The sequence below is a fragment of the Apiospora hydei genome (genome assembly GCF_038363865.1).
Source record: "Apiospora hydei strain CBS 114990 chromosome Unknown utg000005l_segment0_segment0, whole genome shotgun sequence".
NCBI classification, from domain to species: Eukaryota; Fungi; Ascomycota; class Sordariomycetes; order Amphisphaeriales; family Apiosporaceae; genus Apiospora; species Apiospora hydei.
The window spans coordinates 4728814-4749991 of record NW_027117364.1 but is presented as its reverse complement, the minus strand read 5'-3'; the positions used below and the strand labels follow the sequence as shown (position 1 = coordinate 4749991).

General features: G+C 56.9%; 7 protein-coding genes across 7 annotated transcripts; 4 read left to right on the top strand and 3 right to left on the bottom strand.

The window, feature by feature from the left end:
- Positions 1–284: 284 nt before the first annotated feature.
- On the top strand, positions 285–1294 carry PG997_006971 (acyl-thioesterase ii; the record flags this gene model as incomplete). The annotated part of the gene is made up of 4 exons (XM_066811286.1): positions 285–367; positions 438–747; positions 780–874; positions 937–1294. 4 exons carry the CDS (start codon positions 285–287, stop codon positions 1292–1294), a joined length of 846 nt encoding a protein of 281 aa, XP_066670209.1.
- A 1088-nt stretch (positions 1295–2382) lies between these two features.
- On the top strand, positions 2383–6562 carry PG997_006970 (uncharacterized protein; the record flags this gene model as incomplete). Its single annotated transcript, XM_066811285.1, has 4 exons — positions 2383–3696; positions 3783–4715; positions 4806–5408; positions 5480–6562. The coding sequence occupies 4 exons, from the start codon at positions 2383–2385 to the stop codon at positions 6560–6562; spliced, it is 3933 nt and encodes a 1310-aa protein (XP_066670208.1).
- A 1020-nt stretch (positions 6563–7582) lies between these two features.
- Positions 7583–8635, top strand: PG997_006969 (uncharacterized protein; the record flags this gene model as incomplete). The annotated part of the gene is made up of 1 exon (XM_066811284.1): positions 7583–8635. The coding sequence occupies one exon, from the start codon at positions 7583–7585 to the stop codon at positions 8633–8635; it is 1053 nt and encodes a 350-aa protein (XP_066670207.1).
- A 151-nt stretch (positions 8636–8786) lies between these two features.
- PG997_006968 (uncharacterized protein) lies at positions 8787–10542 on the bottom strand (the record flags this gene model as incomplete). The annotated part of the gene is made up of 5 exons (XM_066811283.1): positions 8787–9086; positions 9155–9610; positions 9723–10096; positions 10159–10420; positions 10492–10542. The coding sequence occupies 5 exons, from the start codon at positions 10540–10542 to the stop codon at positions 8787–8789; spliced, it is 1443 nt and encodes a 480-aa protein (XP_066670206.1).
- Positions 10543–13132: 2590 nt separating this feature from the next.
- Positions 13133–14866, top strand: PG997_006967 (uncharacterized protein; the record flags this gene model as incomplete). The annotated part of the gene is made up of 4 exons (XM_066811282.1): positions 13133–13334; positions 13680–14094; positions 14179–14274; positions 14368–14866. The coding sequence occupies 4 exons, from the start codon at positions 13133–13135 to the stop codon at positions 14864–14866; spliced, it is 1212 nt and encodes a 403-aa protein (XP_066670205.1).
- Positions 14867–15736: 870 nt separating this feature from the next.
- PG997_006966 (uncharacterized protein) lies at positions 15737–17046 on the bottom strand (the record flags this gene model as incomplete). Its single annotated transcript, XM_066811281.1, has 3 exons — positions 15737–16062; positions 16120–16206; positions 16281–17046. The coding sequence occupies 3 exons, from the start codon at positions 17044–17046 to the stop codon at positions 15737–15739; spliced, it is 1179 nt and encodes a 392-aa protein (XP_066670204.1).
- A 1173-nt stretch (positions 17047–18219) lies between these two features.
- Positions 18220–19234, bottom strand: PG997_006965 (uncharacterized protein; the record flags this gene model as incomplete). Its single annotated transcript, XM_066811280.1, has 3 exons — positions 18220–18549; positions 18570–19005; positions 19107–19234. The coding sequence occupies 3 exons, from the start codon at positions 19232–19234 to the stop codon at positions 18220–18222; spliced, it is 894 nt and encodes a 297-aa protein (XP_066670203.1).
- Between the last annotated feature and the right edge of the window lie 1944 nt (positions 19235–21178).

Sequence of the window (21178 nt, the reverse complement as noted above, 5' to 3'; positions counted from 1 at the left end):
CATTCCCTATCTCTGTTACAGTAACATTGACGGAGAGGGGATGATGAGCTATTTGCTTCCAACCAGACAGTTCCGTTGGTTCTAATGGCCGCGATCGTTACTGCATCGGTCCCGCAAGGGATAAACCTGAACCAAACTCCCGGGCCCAACAGCACCAACAACAGCATCCACCCGAAACAATATCGACTGATGCATTCTCGAATCAGCTGATCTAGAAACCAAAAATCGATAATCCGAGACACATTTTCCGCTCTTCTCTCAACACCAATTCCTCGCCCCTTATGATGGCATCAGCTGCAACGATAGAAAGGCGCGTCGGTGTTCAGCATCCACCGTATGTTGGTCCTAACACGTATGCGAATGAGGAGTATGTGACCCTTTTGGCAAATACGGGATGGTAGATACAGCAATACTGACCGTCGCCCGAAACCCCACAGGCCATTGACTAGTCAGCCGACCGGGCGTGCCGTCTTCGGCGGCCTGTTGCTTTCGCAAGCGATATCCGCAGCGAGCGCAACAGTGCCCTCGGACTTCCATGTCTACTCCTCCCACTCCCACTTCCTCCGTCCCGTCGCGGCCACTTTCAAAGACCGGGTCCTGTACCATGTCGACCGCATCGCCGACGGCCGCTCGTACGCCACCCGCGTCGTCCGCGCGACCCAGGGCGATCGAAGCGCCTGTGTCTATATCGCCACCATCGCGTTCCAGAACAGCAACTCCGCCGGAGCCGGAAACGTCTGGACTACGGTCCGCCGATGCCCGATCTCGACGGCCTGAAGCCCACGGATGTGCCCGCGGACCTGAACCGCAAGATCCTGGCCGACGGCTCGAGCCCGGACTCACCCCTGCAGCCCCTCAGCTCTGAGGTCGAGGCGTTCGACTACCGCATCTTCGGCATCCTCGCGGGGACCACCCGACCGATTACCGCGTCCGCAGTTTCGCGCGCGCCGCGGAGCCCTTGACCTCCACCTCCTCCGCCATGCACATGGCCGCACTCGCTTACATGTCAGACGAGATGTTCCTCGCCATGGCCATCGTAGCGAACCCGAACCGTGTCGGGGTGCGGGCGCGCAACGTGGCCATGGGCGCCACCCTCAGCCACCGGATCGCGTTCCACGAGCCCGCTGTGGCCCGGGTCGATGCGTGGATGGTGTCGGAGCGAGAGACGTCGTGGGGCGGCGGGGGGAGGGTGCTGCTGCATCAGCGGACGTGGGATTTGGGGACGGGGAGGCTGGTTATGACGTGTGAGCAGGAGGCTTTGATTCGACTGAAGGGGGATGAGCCGAAGCTGTGAAGTGGGACTGAACAATGCCAATATTTCGATTACATACTGCGCCCATCAACGTTATTCTGGTCTGGCATTTAGCTGTGCCTTCACACAACCCGGTCGTGTGTTAGACACATATAACTTGAGACATTCCCTACCTTGTGTCCATCTTGAACGGATTGAGACGGTATTGCCTGTGCCCAGACCCCCATCTACGCCCTTTGCAAGAGGCAAATGTTGGTGACGACTTTTTCATGCTGTGCCGCGCAGCTACAGCGCAGTTAATCTGCGCGATCATATCAGATGCTGCTGTTACGCGCGCCAACGTGCGATATCCACTTCTACTTGGTCTAGTGGTTATTTCCAGCCTAAATGACGACTCCACAGTTGGTACTGCTGTGCCGTCTACAATTGGGAAGAAATACGCGCCGTGTTATCACAATTGCCGGGAATAGAATATTGACTAAGAAAGACCATCTCAACGGGGGGTCCACGCAGACCCGCTTGTCGCTCCCAACATAACCAGAGTCCAAGGGCTTTCCATAGCACCGGGACATGACCAACCCGACCCCAACGACCATATGCCTTGGCTAAAGCCAAAACGTGTAGTCAATCCTCCAGCTGGTTAGTTGACGGGGAATTCAAATGTCGTCAAGATCTCTTGGCTGATCAAACTCATGCTGGGGGTGGCGCGTGCGGCGCAGGCGGCGGCACGGCGGCTAGAATGATGCGTTGGCTCTGGGGATAGTCCAACAGTTCCTCCATCTGGGTCATGAAGTTCCTCCGATCAGATTAGTGCTTACTGTGCCACCCCATATGCTGCCCTCGAAACCACAATACTACAGGGAGTCTTAACCAATCAGCCTGCATTCGGACCTGGGACTAATTATGCATGCACTTGGGCCCGACTGCAGCTCGCGTGTTTCAGTAGGCGTCGCTGCAATTCCATTGCCGTCCGGATTTGCTCTATTAAGCTTTCAAGTCCCATCTCGCGCACCATTCCCACCTTAATGTTTGACCAAGAGAAAAGCCCGAAGCTCAGATACGACCTCCTAACATGAACCTCGTATAATCACACACGGACACTGTGACCGGACATCGGATTTTGTGAGACGATGGAAGCCGCCGGAGGCCGATCCGGGGAGGGAGCAGCAGCACCACGCTTACATCAGATGCCCGTATACCATCCATGGGAGTCGCAGTCCGACTACCTGCCATCACAAACAACCGAGACCAAGGATGCCGAGCAGAGCTCGGCGGCCACACTGCTATCGTGGCGGCCCAGCTACCTCCGGCGCTATGTCATCGTGGGCTTCATCGCCATCTTCGCCCTCATCATCGCGGCAATAGAGACCCTGCTCGCGATATCGAACAAGTCCGACGGCATCGCCACGAGCCACCCGGACCAGCACTACCTCTGGACATACGGCCCCATCGCCTTCCTCACCTTGGTGGCGGCCCTTTGGGGGCGCGCCGAGTACCAGAGCAAGCTGGTCGCGCCGTGGCTCCGCCTGGCGCAGCCGTCCGCCGACGCCAAGCGGACGCTGCTGCTGGACTACGTGTCCGGCTTCCCGCTCTTCGTCGTCTTCACGGCGCTCCGCAACAAGGACTGGACCGTCTCCCTCACGATCGCGGTCTCGCTCCTGATGAAGGTCCTGATCGTCATCTCCACGGGCCTGATCACGCTCTCCTGGACCGGCGTCCACCTGGACAACCACCCGATGGTGGCGCAGGACGTCTTCGCGGCCAGCCGCGGCGCCCGCGGCCTGTCCAAGGCCGGCTCGCTGTCCTACTTCGTCATGAAGGGGCTCATCGGGCAGAACTTCACCTACCCGGAGGGCATGTCCCTGGAATACGCCTACCAGTCCGTCGTCACGGGCCTCCCCGACTCGGCCGAGACGCGGGTCACCGTCGACGGGCTCACCAACGGCCTCGACTGCGTCCCGGCCGACGTGGTGCTGACGGGAGCGAAGCCGAAGGACCCGCGCGACCCGAATTCCCAGATGAATCTGACCGTTACCTCGCCCGGTTGCGATATGCGGGCTCTGCAGCTGTCGGGTCCGACTTGCTCCGGTTATGCCGGGAACTTTTCCACTTGCAATTTCGGCCGGTTCGTCAAGACTCAGTGCGACGGCACTATAGGCGAGGAAGGCGCTAGGGTGTTCCTCATGTTCGGGAATATCACCTACGCGAGGGACTATTCCAAGAAGCCGACTATGGACTACACGGGTAGAAATCCCACCTACCCACTGGTAGCAAAGCTGCCCCAGAGTGCCCAGATGCTCTGTGTCCCGACTTATACCATAAGCCCCGTCGATGTGGTCCGGAACGACTCGCGGACCCAGAGCGTGGAGCTGTCCCCCGGCGGCAAAAGCAGGACCCTGGATTCCATTCGCCCCTGGGCCATCATGGATGCTCATTTCTCCGCGGTAAGCACTTTCGGAGTTGACTACTTACTCCGGTAGCTCCCATTATTCCTCAGTCAGCCCTAGACTAATACTTCTCTACCTTGCAGTACAATAACAGACTGGAGGGATCGTCCGCCTCGACATGGGGGCACAAGACGAATCTGTCGACAGTGGAGGTGGATGTGGACGAGTACTTCGGCGTGGCCATAGATAGTCAGTTTGGCCCCAACACGACCGCGCAGGTATCGGACATGTTCGACCGAGACTTCCTGGGGCAGTTTGCGGGGACCTATTATCGCCAGTTTGCCGCCATCATAGCCAAGCAGTCGCTCACGGAGCCCGCCGCGATCGACATCACGGGAACGGCCGTCTTCATGGCCAACCGGCTTTTGGTGCGCGACTGGTCGGCCCAGTGGATGGCGGGCCTGACCGCGGCTTGCTTGGTCCTCTCGGTCGTCCTGCTGTTTACCGTTCCGAGGCAGGGCGTTCTGCCCCGGAACCCGAGCAACATCCCGGACATGGCAACGCTCATTCTCCACAGCCCCGATCTGCAAAGAAGAGTGCGTGATCTCGGCGCCGCGGATGAGAAGTCCCTTGTGCAGGGTCTGGAGCGGCACAGCTTTCAATCCGGAGTCGTTCAGAACCCCACGACAAGCAGGCCGGAGTTTGCCATTCTGGACCAACGGCAATTCGCCGACGACGCATCTCCTCGAGACCCGGGCGCTCCCTTAGTCCGCGCCAGACGCAACTTGCACCCGGGAATTCTGCATCCGGCCACTCGAGCGACCTTGTGCCTGATAGTGATTGGTCTCATAATTGCACTTGAACTTTTGCTGCAGAAGTCCAACCGGGAAGATGGCTTGGGTGATGTCGGGAACGATACTTATATACACTACCTCTGGACGACATTACCGGCACTCACTTTCGGTCTGGTGGCAATGGCCTTCTCCTCCATGGACTTCCAGATCCGATCCCTGGCGCCATACATGTTGCTCAAGAAGGCCGTCGGGACTGACGCGTTTATGACACTCGATCATCTGGTCAGTATCTCCTCGGCTTTCACGTTAAGCCCTTCCTCGCTAAAGACTACCGTTCTACCTCCGACGGAAACTGACCCTGAATCGTGATAGGACATGTCCATCCCTCGTACCATCTTCAAAGAAGCCCGATCCGGCAACTTTGGCGCCCTCGCAACGACGACCATGCTGCTAGTCGCCTCCCTGTTCACCATCTTCTCCGGCTCCCTGTTCCAGGCCCTCGCCATCCCCAGCACCGGCTCCATCACGCTGCGCGCCAACCAGTCCTTCGACCTGACCCCCTTCGGCGGCGCGCCCTACCAGGGCTCCGCCCGCTTCGGCGCCTCGATCCCCTCGCTGATCCTCGAGAGCAACCTCTCGTACCCCGCCTTCACGCACGAAGACCTCGCCTTCCCGCAGCTCGTGTCCGACCTGCCCATCCGGTCGAACGCGACGTTCAACGCGTCGACCGTATCCATCACGGCGGTGGTGCCCGCGGTCCGGCCCAGGCTGGACTGTCGGCTCTACGACATGTCCAAACACCGGCTCAACTTTACGATCAATAGCAATGCTACAGCTATGAACGTCGAGAACCCCTTGGGCGCGTGGATCGAGGGCGAAGAATGCAAGCTTAAAGACGATGAGGAAAAGGGGAAATACAATATCCTCTTCTCGACTTATCCCAATACCACGTACGTCGGTATTGGAGACGCGACGGTATGTTACCCACCATTATGTTCTATTATCAAAATTTTACCTGAGGTGTACTGACCCCCGGCCTCGTTCAGGACATGTACCAACCCGTCGTCGGCTGCAGCCACCTGCTCTACTCCTGGGGCAAGCTCGACTACTCCGCCCGCCCCAAACCCGCCGTGACGCACCTCTCCTCCCTCGGCTGCAACCTGACCTTCGAGCGCGTCGACGTCGAGGCCACCTTCACGGGCCCGGACCTGAAACTCGACACGTCGACCCCGGGCAGAGCGCCCCGCCCCCGCGAGGAGACGGCGCGGCCCTCGTCGATGCGGATCGGCGCGCCCGAGTTCGGCGGCGACGGCGCCAGCTCGCTGTACGGCATCTACAACAACCTCGCGGGAATCCGCACCGACCCCGAGGCCCTCAACCACTTCTTCGGCCTGCTCGTCTCCTCGCGCTACGCGGTCCCCGCCGCGGACCTCGGCCGGCCCGAAGCCGACGAGCGCGTCGCGGCCGCCATCCGCTTCCAGCACGGCGTCATCCACGCGCAGAACCTCGCGGCGCAGCGCGTGCCCGCCGCGTGGTCCGACGTCACCCTCGCACCCCCACCCCCATCCTCGTCCTCGTCCGGCTCTGCACCGAACAACGCGAGCGACGCGCAGCTCCGGTACGCGGCCAACCTGACGGACCCCACGGGCCGGCACCGCGTGGTGCAGGACGCGGCGTCGACGCGGGCGCTCGAGGCGCTTTTGGGCGTGGCGCTCGTGCTCCTGCTCGTGGGGTGGTTGTTTATGTACCAGACGGACGTGCTGCCGCGGACGCCGACGAGCATCGCGTCGGTGGCGGCGCTGGTGGCGGGCGGGAACTTGCTGGAGAGGCTGCCGGGGGACGCGGAGTGGCGAACGAAGAAGGAGATTGCAGATGCGCTCGACTCGGAGGCGGCTGGGGACGGTGGTGGTGGTGCTGGTGGTGGGAGTGGAAGACCGAGGTTTTGGATCGGGTGGGGGCTGGTGCCGGATTTGGAGGGGAGGGCGTTGGGCGGGGAGAGCGAGAATGGGTTTAGGCGGTTTGGGATCTTTGTTGTGGAGGATGACGGACAGACGAAAACTGACATGGCGGGAGATGATGTGGAAGCCAGAGGGAATAGGGGCAGGATAAGCGGGTGCGGCAGCAAGTAATGGCATACTACGGTGTGGCAAGTGAGCAGCACAGTCCCGTGGAGCAAGGGGGCGTAGTATATCATCCATATTAGCGCAGCGTTTTATTTATTCGGCACTTATTCTATCTGGTAAAGATCTCATCATACAACAATGATATCATCTTTTTGGATTTATGTGTTCTGAAGCTAGCGTCCTTTGATTCTGCTATCTTCCGGAGCACCTGCCACATTGCTAGTAGCCGGTGTACCGGAGATAGCTGTGGTTCGTTCGCGACATTGAGATGCTTGCGAAGAAGGTCGCGGGAAGATTTGGAACATGGCTCAGTGATAGCAAAATGCCAGTTGATGATTTCTAAAGATTGTGGCGTCGATGCGCAGGGGCTCCGGCTATATCCAGATCTATGTCAGCCCTAGTTCTCTCTCCACACTCCGTGATTGGCCAAGTTTACGACAGGTCCGTAGGGATCAAGGGCCGGTTGCTGACACTTCAGACGCCACCACGCCGTTGGGGAGTTCTCAGCCTGTTGGTTTGGTCAGCACTGTCGCTAGTCTCGCGCTTTCGCTCTTTAGCCCAACGCCTTTGCTTTGTAAACCCCAGGGAGAGAGGGTAGTTCGCACAGGGGTCTGTTGTTTACACGATCAAGACGCATAGAATCTTCAGGAGCTGAAGTCGTACCTCTCGCGCCTGTCCAATGAGATCCGGTCGGTTAAAGAGCACACGCAACCAGTATCATTCCAAGATACCATATCTAGGAACCATCTTGATGACCAAGCTCGCACTTCGTCGCGCAAGCTGACACAACCGAACATGGCAGGTTCACGATATGATGATATGATTAACCACATACTATATATTTCCACAGTTGCCGCCGTTGGCATGCTTTATTTCTTCAACCAAACCAGAACATCACTGAGCCCAACAATCTCAAAGTCAATTCGGAACACCCCACGTCAACTCAGATAACAAAAAATCTGCTGATTGTCCATCTGCTTGAAAGCAAATACCACTACTCCAGCTATTACCAAACTCCGCATCACCATGTCCAACCTCCAAAAAGCCATCGTCGTAACCGAAATCGGCCAACCCGCCGTCCTCATCACCAACCAACCCATCCCCCACCCGGGCCCCAACCAAGTCCAGCTCAAAGTCGCCGTCGCCGGCCTCAACCCTCACGACCAGAAGATGCGCGACGTCGGCATGTTCGTGACCGACGGCAGCCTGCCCCAGGTCCTCGCCAACGACGTCGTCGGCGTCGTCACCCAGCTCGGCGCGAACGTCAGCGACTACAAGGTCGGCGACCGCGTCGTGAGCCACGCCCGCATGGGCAGCTGGACCGAGCCCCAGTCCTCCGAGCCGGGCCTGCAGGAGTACGCGCTCGCGAACGTGGGCGCGATGGCCAGGATCCCGCCGGGCGTCTCGGACGATGAGGCCGCGACGCTGCCGATCAACGTCATGCCGTCCGTCGTCGCTCTCTACCGGGTCCTGGGGATCCCGGCCCCGTGGACCGAGGCCGCGGCCGGTTTCGACTACGCGGGCACGACGCTGCTCATCATCGGCGGCGGCAGCAATAACGGCCGCTTCGGCGTCCAGATTGCTAAACTCGCGGGCGTGGGCCGCATCGTCGTCGTGGGCGGCGATCAGGCCGAGCTTAGATCGTACGGTGCCACGCACGTGCTGGACCGCCACGGCGGAAGCGAGGCGGTCCTGGCGCGGATCCGTGCCGTTGTCGGTGATGATCTGGTCTACGCGTACGATACCGTCAACGACCCCGCGGGGCAGACGCTGGGCCTCAACGCGCTGTCGAGCCGGAAGAAGGGGGTCATGGCGCGGTTGGTGCCGACGGGCCCTGTGGACGAGGCGCGGGTCGTTGGTAAGGAGGCCGGGTTCGAGCTGCGCGACGCGATCGGGATGTCGGTCTACCAGAAGGATGAGGCGCTTGCGTTTTGGGAACGGCTTCCGGGATATCTTGAGTCTGGCCAGATCAAACCTCTCAAGTATGTCGTAAAGGAGTTCAGTGCGGCATCGGTCAATGAAGTGTTGAATGCTTATCGGGATGGGAAGCCGGTCACCAAGACACACATCCACTTCTAGGACACTACTGGCAGGAAAAGCAAGACAGGGTTTGAATAACAATCAAGGAGATCAGAGCAGACGGGTTTCGAATGTTTCATATAGAATATATATACAGTATTCATTACTTCAACACGTATCGGTTCATCAAGCAGGGAGTTGCAGCCACCTTTCAAGCCGGAATCTTGTGGCCCGTTTGCCTCAGCTTCTGGAAGACCTGGTCAGGGTCGTACTTGGCCGACACAGCATGCATCTTCGCAATGGACCTCTCGCCGAACGACGCAAGCGGGTTCTGGTTGTGGTTGGCGTAGTTCAGGAACCGCCAGTCCCAGTTGACGCCGATGGAATCGGCGTACGCATCGACCGAGTCCTGCCAGTCCTGCACGAGCGGCCGCGCCTTCTCCTCGTTCTCCGCGCCGTTGACCGCGAACGTGGCGAGGAACATGACGCCCGTCTTGCCCTCGCCGGTCCCCTCGGCGTTGCCGAAGACGCGCTCCTCGAGCCCCATGATGTTGCCGCCGCGCGCACGCCGTGCCGCACCATGTTGGGCGAGATGGGCTGGAACATGCAGAGCGTGTTGAAGCCGCTGTCGTCCGACATGATCTTCTCCAGCGCCGCGACCATGGACGCGTGCTTCTCGACCGCGAACCGGATGAGCCGCGCGTCGTTGTCGTACGCGCCCGTGTACCAGATGTTGCGGAACCCGGCCGGCTGGCCCGAGCCGAGCTCCATGGTGATCTCGGCCATGGGCGCGGAGCGCAGCGTCTTGGACGTGATGCCCGGCGTGTTCAGGTAGTCGTCGAAGGCGGCGGGGGCGGCGGCGTTGACGGTGTTTTCCAGGGCCACGTTCAGCATCATGCCGCCCATGGCGGGGATGTAGGCCCAGTAGACGATCGAGGTGCTGTTCTGGTCCTGGCCGCTGTTCTCGGCGAACTTGACGTAGCTGTCGATGACGGCTTCTTGCTCGGCGACGTCGTAGATGACGATACCGCCCCACTATCAAGTAGTTGTCAGCTAGTGGTTCTCTATGCTCTAGACTCCGAGTTTCTCGGGATAACCCCGAGCTTGGAAGGGAGCTTCGGGTGTATCAAACATCAATGCGACTCACAATATCAGTAGAATCCCGATCCGGGAACTCGATAGCAAACATATCGTAACGCGTAATCAGGCCATAGTTGCCGGACCCACCCTTCAACGCCTGCCACAGATCCGCGTTCTCCTCGGCGTTGGCGTTGACGATCTTGCCGTCGCCGAGGACGACCTCGAAGTTCTGCACGTTGTCAGCGGCGAACCCGTGCGACGCCGAGTGGAAGGAGTTGCCGCCGCCGGAGATGAAACCCGAGGCGCCAACGGTGCCGGCGCGCCCGCCCGTCACGGTCACGCCGAAGGGTGATAGAGTTTCGTAGACGGGCTGCCAGTGCGTGCCGGGCTGGATCGAGGCGATCTTGCGGTCAGCGTCGTAGGTGGTCGAATTCATGAGACCTGTCGTTTTTTCAGAATGTTCAGTCGGGAAACGCAAACTTTCGGAGTCTCGATCTGCTTACCAAAGTCGATAGTGACACCCTTGTCAATGCCGTTGGAGTAGGCGTCGGCGCCGTGGCTGCCGCCTCGGATCCCGAAGGGGCACTCGTTCTTGGAGAGCACCATAATGACTTCCGACGCCTCCTCGGCGGTGGAGGGCATCACCATGCACCAGGGCTCCAGGGCGGCGCTGACGGACCAGTACGTGTCCAGCCGGTCGGTGTAGGTGGCGCCATCGGGGAGGAAGACGCGTTCCTTCAGGCAGCTAGCTTGCAAGGCATTGCACTAATAGACGTCAAGTCAGCATGAAGTGTCAGAAGTCTGAAACAAGACAATGAGTAACTGGAGCGGCTCACGCATTGGCTGCTGAGGGTGGCAGGGGCAGAAAGTGTGAGAGCAGCCTGCATAGTGACGGTGACTGCTGCACGGAAAGCTTGGTTTGACCTCATAGCGACAGGACGGAAGAAACAAGAAATTCTTCCTTTTCTTAATGAGCGTTGATTGGGGAGTGAGAGGGTAAAGGAGGGTACGAGAGCAGACAATAGCGATCGGCGGCGATCAACAAGTCTTGCTGCAGTTGGGCGATGCAACACACCAAGCGTTTCTCTTTTTCTCTCGCGAACCAGCGCCGCGGGAGTGCAGCGTTTTATCAAGCGAATCGACAGGCGAACGCAAGCTGGTCGCGGTGGTCGACTGCAACGTCAATAGGCTAATAAAAGCTGCATGATGACCAGCCCGCTTCCTGTGCTACCTATTCATTGGAATGCAGGACAACCCGACAACCGACAGGGCCAATGGGCGAAGATGTTACTCGATTCGGCCCCAGACCCGCGGACTGGAGTGTCACCTGTCATGGCGGTACATTGGCCGGAAATCAAACGCCATCCGGGGATTTCCGGACCTATAGAGTGTCATTGTAGGCGACTCGGGGATGACGCCTCACGAGTCATTCGCTCTGGTCTGGCCCCGCCAAGTACAGTCTATACATGGTAAGCTTAGGCTTTGATCTGACAGACGACTATGGTACCCGTTCTGACTGAACCAGGTCATTGGGCAACATGCCCGCCTAGTCCAGATAGGCCGTGGTGGCCCGCCCGATCGGGGCAATGTGGTTTGACGTCCATGGGGGCGCATTCGAGACAAGGCGCAATACAAACCCCGGGGACGGTACCTCGATCGGTTCCTATTATCTGCATTATATCCATCGCTCAAGGGCCCTGTCATGGAGAAGCTGGAGTAGCATTCCGCCTGTACATAAGGCAGAGAAAGCTCTGTTCTTTGTGTGGTATTGGCTCGCTGGGTTGCACCACTTAGGCAGGGGTTGCTCCGACCCCCGTGTTCCTGCAGCGGCCAATTCTCAGCGGCCACCATTGATATTGGATCACTTTGATTTTTCTCCTTCGCATAAAGCCATTGTATATTCTCATCGCTGCAATCATTCCTGGCCCTTCAAGCAATAGGTAAGGAAGCAGCGCCGTCGACGGCCTCGCACCTCCATGCCAGTGGACACTGCAGCATGCGTGCGGCAATGTGTAAGACCTCAGATTAACCTCCTGACTCGAGTTTTCTCTTTGGTTCCCACCAATGCCGAGCAGCCGAGCCTACTACGCCGCGTCAGGAAGGCATGCCCGCCTGCGCAAAAAGTGGCATGACCCGTGTGGAACGACGTCGACGGAAGGGGGAACTGTCTTTCTCCAAAGGGACTACGGGGGTGGACCGATCCGCCTGTGCCGCAATCTGTGGGGTAATAGTGCTGTCAACTAAATCGCCGTCGGCCCGGGTCATCGTGGGGGGGGTTCCGTCTGCCTTGCCATCCTCAAGGGACTTTTCGTATCGGAAATGTATTGAGTAGTACTCGCTGTCATCTATCTCGTCTCCCACCTCGGACGCAACATGGGCGATTCTTGTGCTGTCAACTAGCTACAGCCCTAATACTTAGGGGTAAGCGTGGTTTGCTTGTTGCGCCGTGTTTATGAGCTACATGGGCGGAGGATTCTGCTAGACCAGGGATGGTAGCAGTTCCGAGAATCCTATTAATGCCAATGGGCCAGGTGTCAGGTGCTAGGTGCCAGGTATGCGATCCTACCAGGTCACATCGTCACAGCCGGGCAAAACAACTGGATCAAACAACTCCAGGGTCTTCGGCACTAATTCACGTTCATGTCGAGATATGGATTGTTTACTGGAAGTCATACAAGATCCTACTTTTGATCGGAATAGCCAAGGGCTGATAGAAGCCGACGTCTTGATATCCAGGCACTTGAAAGAAACTTATTTCTGAGCCGCTGGAGCCGTTCGTTTTAATGATGAAGTTCCTCCGGATCGAGCTTTTGCATGATCCGATCCTTGCCCTTATCGGTATTGGTTGCATATATCTGTAACTATGACATCCCAATGAAGGTCCTGGAGTGGATACACACACCAACAGGAGCAAGTCGAAAGGACAATCCCCCATACCCACTGTCGATAGCAACTTTGCTAATGCACAATGCAGGTCCGAGAGCAGTCTTCGAGGAATTCAAGATGTCAACTTTTGTTATCGAACACGGACGTTCCTCATCAGACGATGCATGTGATGCAAATGAATGATAAGGACGAAGTAACTACGGACTTTTGCTTGGATTACACTCCGACGGTCGATGTAACACCCACTCCATTCGCCGGAAGTGGCAATACGATTTGGATTCTGTCATGTCGCTTAGCCTGGGGTCGCTTTTTTCTTCAGAAGGGGGCATGTCATGCATGCAGGATCCGGTTTCGATATCATAGAGCGAGTTAAGCTACAGGCATACAGATCCAGATAGTTCTTCATCATAACTATGCTTAGCCCTCTTCCTGTTCCTGATCCCCCTTTCTGTTGTTGCTGGATGTTTGGCTCAAGCATCATTCCACCATCTCGTTGTTCGTTGATCGATATAACGATCCTCCGCCAGGCCTATCCCGCCTCTCCCAGTCGCCTTCGGGCCTAACCAGCACAGACACCCGAAATCGAGAACCATGTTGACGACTCGGGCTGACGAAATCGTCACCCTCGCCCCACCACCGGATGGATATGTGGTCAACTTCGAGAATCCGCGGAGGCGGGCAGATATCCAGACGTACTGGTGCTTCGGCGTCGGCAACCTCCTAGCGCTCATCTTTCTGGCGCAACGCTTTTATACCAAGCTGCACATCGTGAAAAGCTTTCAACTGGATGATGGTATGTTTCGTTTGAGTTGGAAAGGTTTGGGACATTACTGGCTAACAAGCATTCTCAGTCTTTATTTTACTTGCATGGGTAAGACATGCTCCATACCATCGTTCCTCGAGATCCGACCGAAACTGACAGGACATTGGTACGATTAGCTCACAGGGCTGGCCACCCAACTACTCTGCATTTGTACGTTATTGTCGTCGCCACATAACTCGGGGATCACACAGTTCTAACAACCTAAAGACATATTTTTCGAAGGCGTAGGCGGCGTGCACTACTTCGAGATCTCGGTCGAACAGTTCGGTCAATTCATGCTGGTAACTTGAACGGCCCAATTTCAACTTTTATCAGGAGTTCGCGTGGCTAACCATAGCATCGCCACTTTTCAGGCCGTCTGGGTCGCCGCCATCATCTACACCCTCACCGGCAGCTTCGCGAAGCTGTCCCTGCTGGTCGTCTACATCCGCCTCTCGCCCCAAAAGACGTTCCGGTACCTAGTCGCCGCGACCATGGCCTTCATCGCCTCCTACACGATCGGCCTCTTCTTCAGCTTCCTCTTCTCCTGCAACCCGATGCGCCGGAGCTGGGACGTCCTCGAGACCGAGGGCAAGTGCATCAACCAGGCCGCGCTGTACATCGCCACCGCCGTCGCCAACATCGTGTCCGACGTCATCTTGTTCGTGCTGCCGATCCCGCTGGTGGTCAAGCTGCATATGCCCAAGATGCAGAAGATCGGCCTCTTCTTCGTCTTTGCTATTGGCTCCACGTAAGTCTTGTTTTTTTTTGTTGTTTTTGTTTTTTTCCTCAAAAGCAGTGGGCGTATTTACTGACTGATGCTATTCGAAACCAGAACCGTCGTGACCTCCATCATACGAACCGCCATCCTCCCCGGGATGCTCTATGATCCGGACCAGACCTGGGCCATCTCCTTTGCCACCATGTGGATGTGAGCATCTCCGTCATAGCCCCTTTCGGCAGAGATTACCTCTCTCCCTCCCCCTCTGTTTGGGACAACCACTAATCCGCGGCCTCGAACCAGCGTCATCGAAGCGAACCTCCTAGTCATCTGCGGCAACATGACGACCCTCCGCCGTTTTTTCCGCCACGTCGCGCCCAAGGTGATCGGCTACTCATCCGAGGGCTCCAAGGGCCGGACCGGCAAGGGGTCCGCCTACATGCCGGGCTACGCCTCGGGCAGCCGCAGCGCCCGGCGCCAGACCTTCCGGCCGCGGGACCCCTACGAGCGGTTCGAGAGCGGGGGCGAGAACGAGCTCAGGTCGTTCACGAACCGGGCGCCGTCGCCGCTGGACGGGACGTACGGGAATACGGCCAAGGCGGAGGCTGGGGGTGCGTCGTCGAATCCGACTTGGGATGAGCGGAAGGGGAGCCATGATGACGGGGGAGTGAGAAGGCAATTATTATACAGACTACTTCTGTCCGAGTGTCTTATGACTAGAAGGGTTATTTGTGTTAGGCTAGTGGATGGGAAAAGTTACAGCGTTCTTGAGGGCTCATTTGTTGATTATTCAAAACTATAATATTATATTCTCATCGCCTATGAGCTACCTTACATCTTCCAAGATGACTCTCAATTTACCTGGCATTTCGTGCTCTTCCCGCCTTCGCCTTCGACACAAACTGAAACTGTCTGGCTATTTACAGTTACCATACTCTTTATATCGTGACCATGCGGGATGTGAGCTGTGAGATGTCAGCTTGCATGGTTAACGCGGAAAATTGTGAAAATGGGAGATGGTCCGCGGAACAATTACAAAGCAGCATCGCGCCGTCAGTTTATGATCGGAAGAGTGGGGAGGCATATGCATAAGGCTCAGCGCCAACATGTTTTATACCGTCGTATACAAGTTTCTGCACAGGGTTCCCCTGCATTTCCTTTTGAAATCCCAGGGCGCCCTGTCGCGACCCAAGAGCTCATAGCCCTGCAGACGGGGCAGTGGGCAGCTTGGGCTGCCCCTGTTATTACCTGAAATGTTACCCCGGTGTCTCTGTGCGGTGGTTTGGAAAGTCACGATAAGGCTGGTTTAATTCGTCCCCCGTAAGGAGAAGAAAATATTGTTTATTCTGTCCACATCGCTTTCGGGCAAAGACTACGTCCTCAAAAAGGCCTCATCGGCTCGTAATTTCGCTGTGGTAACCACGGCACATAACTCGCCCTTTGCCAAACTTGCCAAACTTGCTTCAGTCAACTTCATAGAGCTCTTGTTTGCAATTACCAAAGAGAAACTATAAAACAGAGCTTGTCTAACCGCCGCAAGAATAGCGGCCAGCGTGGTGTTGTTAGTTTTCACACGTGGGGTAAAGCCTTGGTCACATTGTAAGTCAACTCCATCCAGGACCTCCCTCACCGCCATACGACGACGGCTGTATTATCGGATGAGGTCGTTCCGTCATTCGATTTCAATTTCCACAACGCAGTCCAAACTCAACGGATGCCGGAAAATCTCTTTCACCGTCAACCCCGCCCCATCGATCATCCTGCGCATCTCTGCCTCAGTTCGATGCCGCGCCCCCAGCGTGCTCATCAAATTGCAGTCCAGCGACGTCTGAAGCCAGTGCGCGCCCTCGTCCGGGACGACGTAGTCGTTGATCAGGATCTTGGAGTAGCCTTTCCTCATGGCGGGGACGAGGGATCGGAGGATCCGGATGTTGGTTTCATCGTCCCAGTCCTGAATGATGGAGTGCAGATAGTAAGCTCGGGCACCTATATCCACATCTTGTGTTTAGCATATCGCATCGCGTGCAATATTCGGTGGATAAGAGAAGATCTCACCTTTGATCGGTTGCTCGTTCAAGAAATCATGGCCCATCTTCTCGATTCTCGCCCCAGATCGGCGATCTGCACGATCTCCGGCCGGTCCTGCAAGATCAGCCTCCCGTGGATTTCCTCGTGGAACTTCTCCAGCAGCTGCTGCAGATCGTGCCCGGACCCACCGCCGACATCGACCAGGAACACCTCCTCACGATCCTCCTCCCCACTAGCGGCCCCCTCCACCAGCCGCTCCCGAACCGGGTAGTACCCGTCCTGGAACCACTTGGGCCGATCCCGGCTCCACACGTCCATCATCGCGGCAAACCGCTTCCCCATGCGCGGCGCGCACCGGCCGAAGTACTCGAAGTAGTTCATCTGCCCGAAGCAGCCGGTGGCGTACGTAAAGGGCGTCTCCAGGCTGGACGCCGGCAGCGCGTACTGGTTCTGGCGGAAGAAGTCGGGCCACTGGCTCAGGCACGGCTGGTAATCGTCCTGGATGAACAGGACCGTGTCCCGGAAGTTCTCGCGCGTCAGGGCGCGCGCGAACGGCGTGGGGGCGAAGGCGTCCGGGCCCGTTTCGCGGACGGTGCCCATGGAGGCTAATTGGCGCAGCATGCGGCCTACGAGCGCGGGGTCCGTCTTGGGGTCGGTACGCTTCGCAATGGTGGACGTCGACTGGGACCGGGGAGCGACCATTTCATTGCCATCGTCATCTCCCTGTAGCGCTTCGAACAGGTGGATGTCCAAGCCCAGCCGGATGACGGCGTTGTGGGTGGGATGGGCCCACTGCGTCATCAGCATGCTCTCGGCGGGGAGGATGAGGCTCGAGAAGAGGGACTGGCAGGTGCTCATGAGGCGCTCCCGTGCGCCCTGCTCGCCATTCTGGTAGGCGTCTCCCAGCTGCGAGATGTCCCTCAGGAGGGAGTCTACCAGTGGATCCCGTTGCATGCTGGATGTGTATTCTAGTTTTGTCGCCTGTGATCTGGTTACTTAAAAGGGAGGTGATAATCAACGCAGACAAATATGATGTTGGTAGCGGGGAACTCCAACGAGGACTGCGGCATTAATATAGTTCCCCATTTCGAACTCTTGACGAAGCGTGCATATGGAGCTGCGGAAATACCCCGCTCGAGACTGCCTGTCGTAGAGATCAGATCAGATCCGGTCTAGATCGGGGGCGGATCTCATAAATGCAGGATGATATTGGCCTTGCCAGATTGGGCAGCGTGCAGCAGCATCGCCAAATGCTTACCCCTGGGTCTCAACTAACCCAAGCTAAAGTACGCCACAACCCGAGCGGCTTCGGATGAACGACGCAGCTTTTAGAAACAAGTTCAACGCTTATGCTAGTGCCCGCTACTCTAATCGTCCGGGGCTCTCACGGACAGGTTCCTGAGGAACCCAAATGAGTCTCATGTAGCCAAGAAAAAGCTTAAGTTGACAGTTCATCAGGGTGATCTGATATTGGTTCGGGGAAATCAGTCGTCTGTCGACATGGCAGTGACCTGAGGTGCAGGCTGTATTTTTTAAGTATTACATATCTACAGCGTAATATAACCAAGCGCCCCCAATGCCATCGCAAGGCACGTAATAGCCCCAACAGCCGATTGCCCTGAGAAGGAACGATATGAGCCCCCTGCATATGCATTTCTCTGGTACAGCCAATCAACATGTCTATCTCGCCGCATTGTGCCGCTGACCGGCTTGGCGTTCAACTTTTATCCACTAACACCCGTCAATGGTACTGTTGGCAGACAATAAATATGCCAAAAGCGAGTGAGAACGGTGCTGTTCACATTTACAAGATGATCCAGATCAACAGTGTTCAGCATGCTCGTTCAACCATTTCTAAAAAGACCATCGTGCTGGCTGCCTGGCCCTGAAAGCCATGTGAGCTGCATGGTATCACTTGTGCCATCGGCCCGGTTCAAAAAAGTGGACTAATTCAATAGCAACCCCCGTATGTCCAGCCGAGCGAGGATAACAGGCCTTTTATGTGTTCATAAACATTGTATATATATTTATTCAAATCGAGTAAAAAAACAGGGTATATAATCCCCTCATCAAAGGGCGCGCCGGCGTGGAACGTAATTCTTGATCTAGAAAACGAAAATTTTCCATCTAGAAAGCAAAAGCCATCAGGCCAACAGCGGCCATGACGCCAGCGAAGGCGCTTTGGCGGGCCGCACCGCTGCTCTCGTCGGAGCTGGCAGAGCTATCGGAGCTGGAAGTCTCGGAGCCAGAGGAAGAAGAGGAGCCCGAAGAGGAAGAGCCCGAGGAGGAAGAGGAAGAAGACGACTTGTCGTCGTCGTCCGAGGCAGCGCTGGAGGAAGTGGCGGACGAAGAAGAACCGGTCGCGGTCGCGGTCGCCAGGGTGGAGCCGCCCGAGGCAGCCGTGGGGGCAGCGGACGGGGCGGTCTTGAGGGAGCCAGTGGGGGCCGCGGTGGGAAGCTCGTCCAGGGGGCGCCGACGGAGGCGATGGACGAGAGCTTGGTGGTGCCCGAGGGCGGGTCCATGGCGGCGTGGGACATGATGGTCGAGACCTTGGGGGCGTCGGCCTCGGTCTTGTCGCTGTCATCATCGCCCGAGGACTTGTCGTCGCCCGTCTTGGCCGGGGCGCCGCTGGCCTTGGCCGCGACGTCGAAGGCGTCGCCGCCCTTGTACGACATGACCTCGCCGTCGTCCGAGTCGGCCTTCTTCATGTCCTTGGGGTAGACGGTGAAGACGCCCTTGAGGCCCTTGTCGCCCTGGTTGACGAGGAAGTTGATGCCGCCGTCGTGCGGCTTGACGGCCGAGACGGTGTAGGGGCCGCACTTGGACTCCGGGGCGGCGCCCAGCTTCATGATGCTCTTCAGGCTGCAGCTGGTCGAGTCGGAGTCGTCGCCGGTGGCGATCTGCATGTTGTACCTGTAGATCGGAGCCCGGTGTCAGTAGGTTTCCATGAATGCGCGCGCCTCGGCTGTGTATGCATGAAGAGGGGCGGTGTCAAGAGGGGGAGGGGTACGAACGAGCACTTATCGTCGGAGTCGCATGATGCCTCCAGCTTGCTGATGCTGTACTTGGTGTCGCCGCGGGCATCGATGTTGGCGGCCCAAGCCAAGGGCAGGACGGCGGCGGCGGCGGTAGCGTACTTCATCTTGTCGAGTGAGTTTCCGATGTGATATCCGAGTATTATGTTAATGAGTGACTTGGGTTGGTTGGTTGGTTGGTTGGTAAAAGAGTGTGGTGGTGGTGATCCTTCGGAACTTGTAGTTGGAACGGGATTGTCCTAGAAGATGGAGCGAGCGCATCTCGACATGCTTTTTAAATAAAGGGAAAATGCGGCCTCCTCGACATCACCATTCCATTCCCAACAACCGAAAACGGGGTAAACAGCATACTGTCGATCCCTCTCAGCGGTGGTAGCCGGGGCTCGGCATTGGTATGAGAAAGGCGTCGATCGGCTCACCAATGCGACGGCTAATTAGGGCCCAGGAGCCAATGTGGACGAAGCGACAGGCGCCGCCCCATTGAACCCCGACGGTCCCCTGCCGCCAAAACCGGGTCGGACCCCTTTTTGCGCTCCATCGACATTTCATGCGCCAATCAAAGCCCGCGCAGAAAAGGGATGACGGCGTGCGGCCAACCCAGCCAATGAGACACTCCCCCACCGCAATTGGATCTGTTAGATTAGGCCGTACCTTAATCTAACCTAAGGGTTCGCGGTGAAATGCACAACCAAGATCGTGGGGGGTGCTACCCTTCTTTTGAAAGCCCCTTTTCTTCTAGATGGACTCTTCTGCATGGCCTGGGACCTATCGCAGCGAAGAACGCATCCTCTCAAAGTCTAGTGTGCCAACTTTCGGGGTATGTTGACTCCCAGATTGGAGGGACGTCGGGGTCGAAGGATTCAAGAGACGCGCAGCCTCCCAGGGTAGGTAGTCTTTCACTGGTCGATGCGCAAAGTTTGAGATCCGTGCACTTCGCTTATACCCGTCAAGCCTTATGAGGCTTCGGTGGTCGCTGTATCTGCCGCCAAAACGTGTTTACTGGGAGGTACCAAACTTTGCTCCTGCCACGAGAATGCCCATTTCGATTTCATGTCCGCGGATCCGTAAAACCTGGTTCAATCTGGTCACCGGGCTGCCTGAGCTGGAAGAGTGTCGCTAATAAGAGCAAAACCTCGGATATGGGATGGAAGAACTTGGTTTGACGGTGCAAGAGTAGAAGCAGCACCAACATCGAGATGCCACATGGAAAAGGAGTAACGCATCCTATCAACTACTAAGGACAACTCAAAGGTTGGAGAGCGAGCGACTTGACAGAAAATAAGCGAGCGGGTCTCCCTTCGAAATGCACGTGAGGCACCAACACCCACCGCTGGATGGTCCATGCTTCTGGTAAGATATCATGCCACATCTTGCGGATATATTCTTACCGAGCAGGAGGAACATGCTCACACTTAGCTTGACAGGTATTGAGAGCCTCTCAGAAAAACTGGGAGAAATATGATTGCCGCGGTGTAGAGAGATCCCACTATTTGAGCTGCATCTAGAAAACAATAGTCCAAAACGACCTGGGAGTTATTTTACCGAAAGAAAAAGGAATGAAAAGGGAAGTGACAAATATCATCCCAGTGGCTTTATGAAGAATTTATCCATATCATGTGGTAACTTCTACGTTCTCCCCACGATCAGTGCCAAGTTCCCGTTGGCGCCAGTCATACCAAGAATGGTGACCCTGCGGTGGCTTCGCGCTGTGGCTTCACGGCGGCCCATGGCGCTGCCAGCCCCTTTGCGTTCTGCCTATGGAGCTCGGGCCAAAGTCCCTAGATAAACTTACTGCGATAGGGGACTCGTCCAGGGCGCTTCAACGTTTCTGGCCCTAACGCTGTCCGATCTGGTTCGTCTGACCCAACTTCAAAGCAATCAACAGACACCCTCAGTCTATGTTTGCCTTGTCTTTTCTCTCTACAATCAAACCGACGGCTCAGCTAGCAATCACCGAACTCATACAGGGCCTCTAAAGCTGTTTGATCCTAAGGATGGCCAGCAAGTCGCGTCGGTCTGAAGCATCATGATGTCAAAAACAAAAACAAACA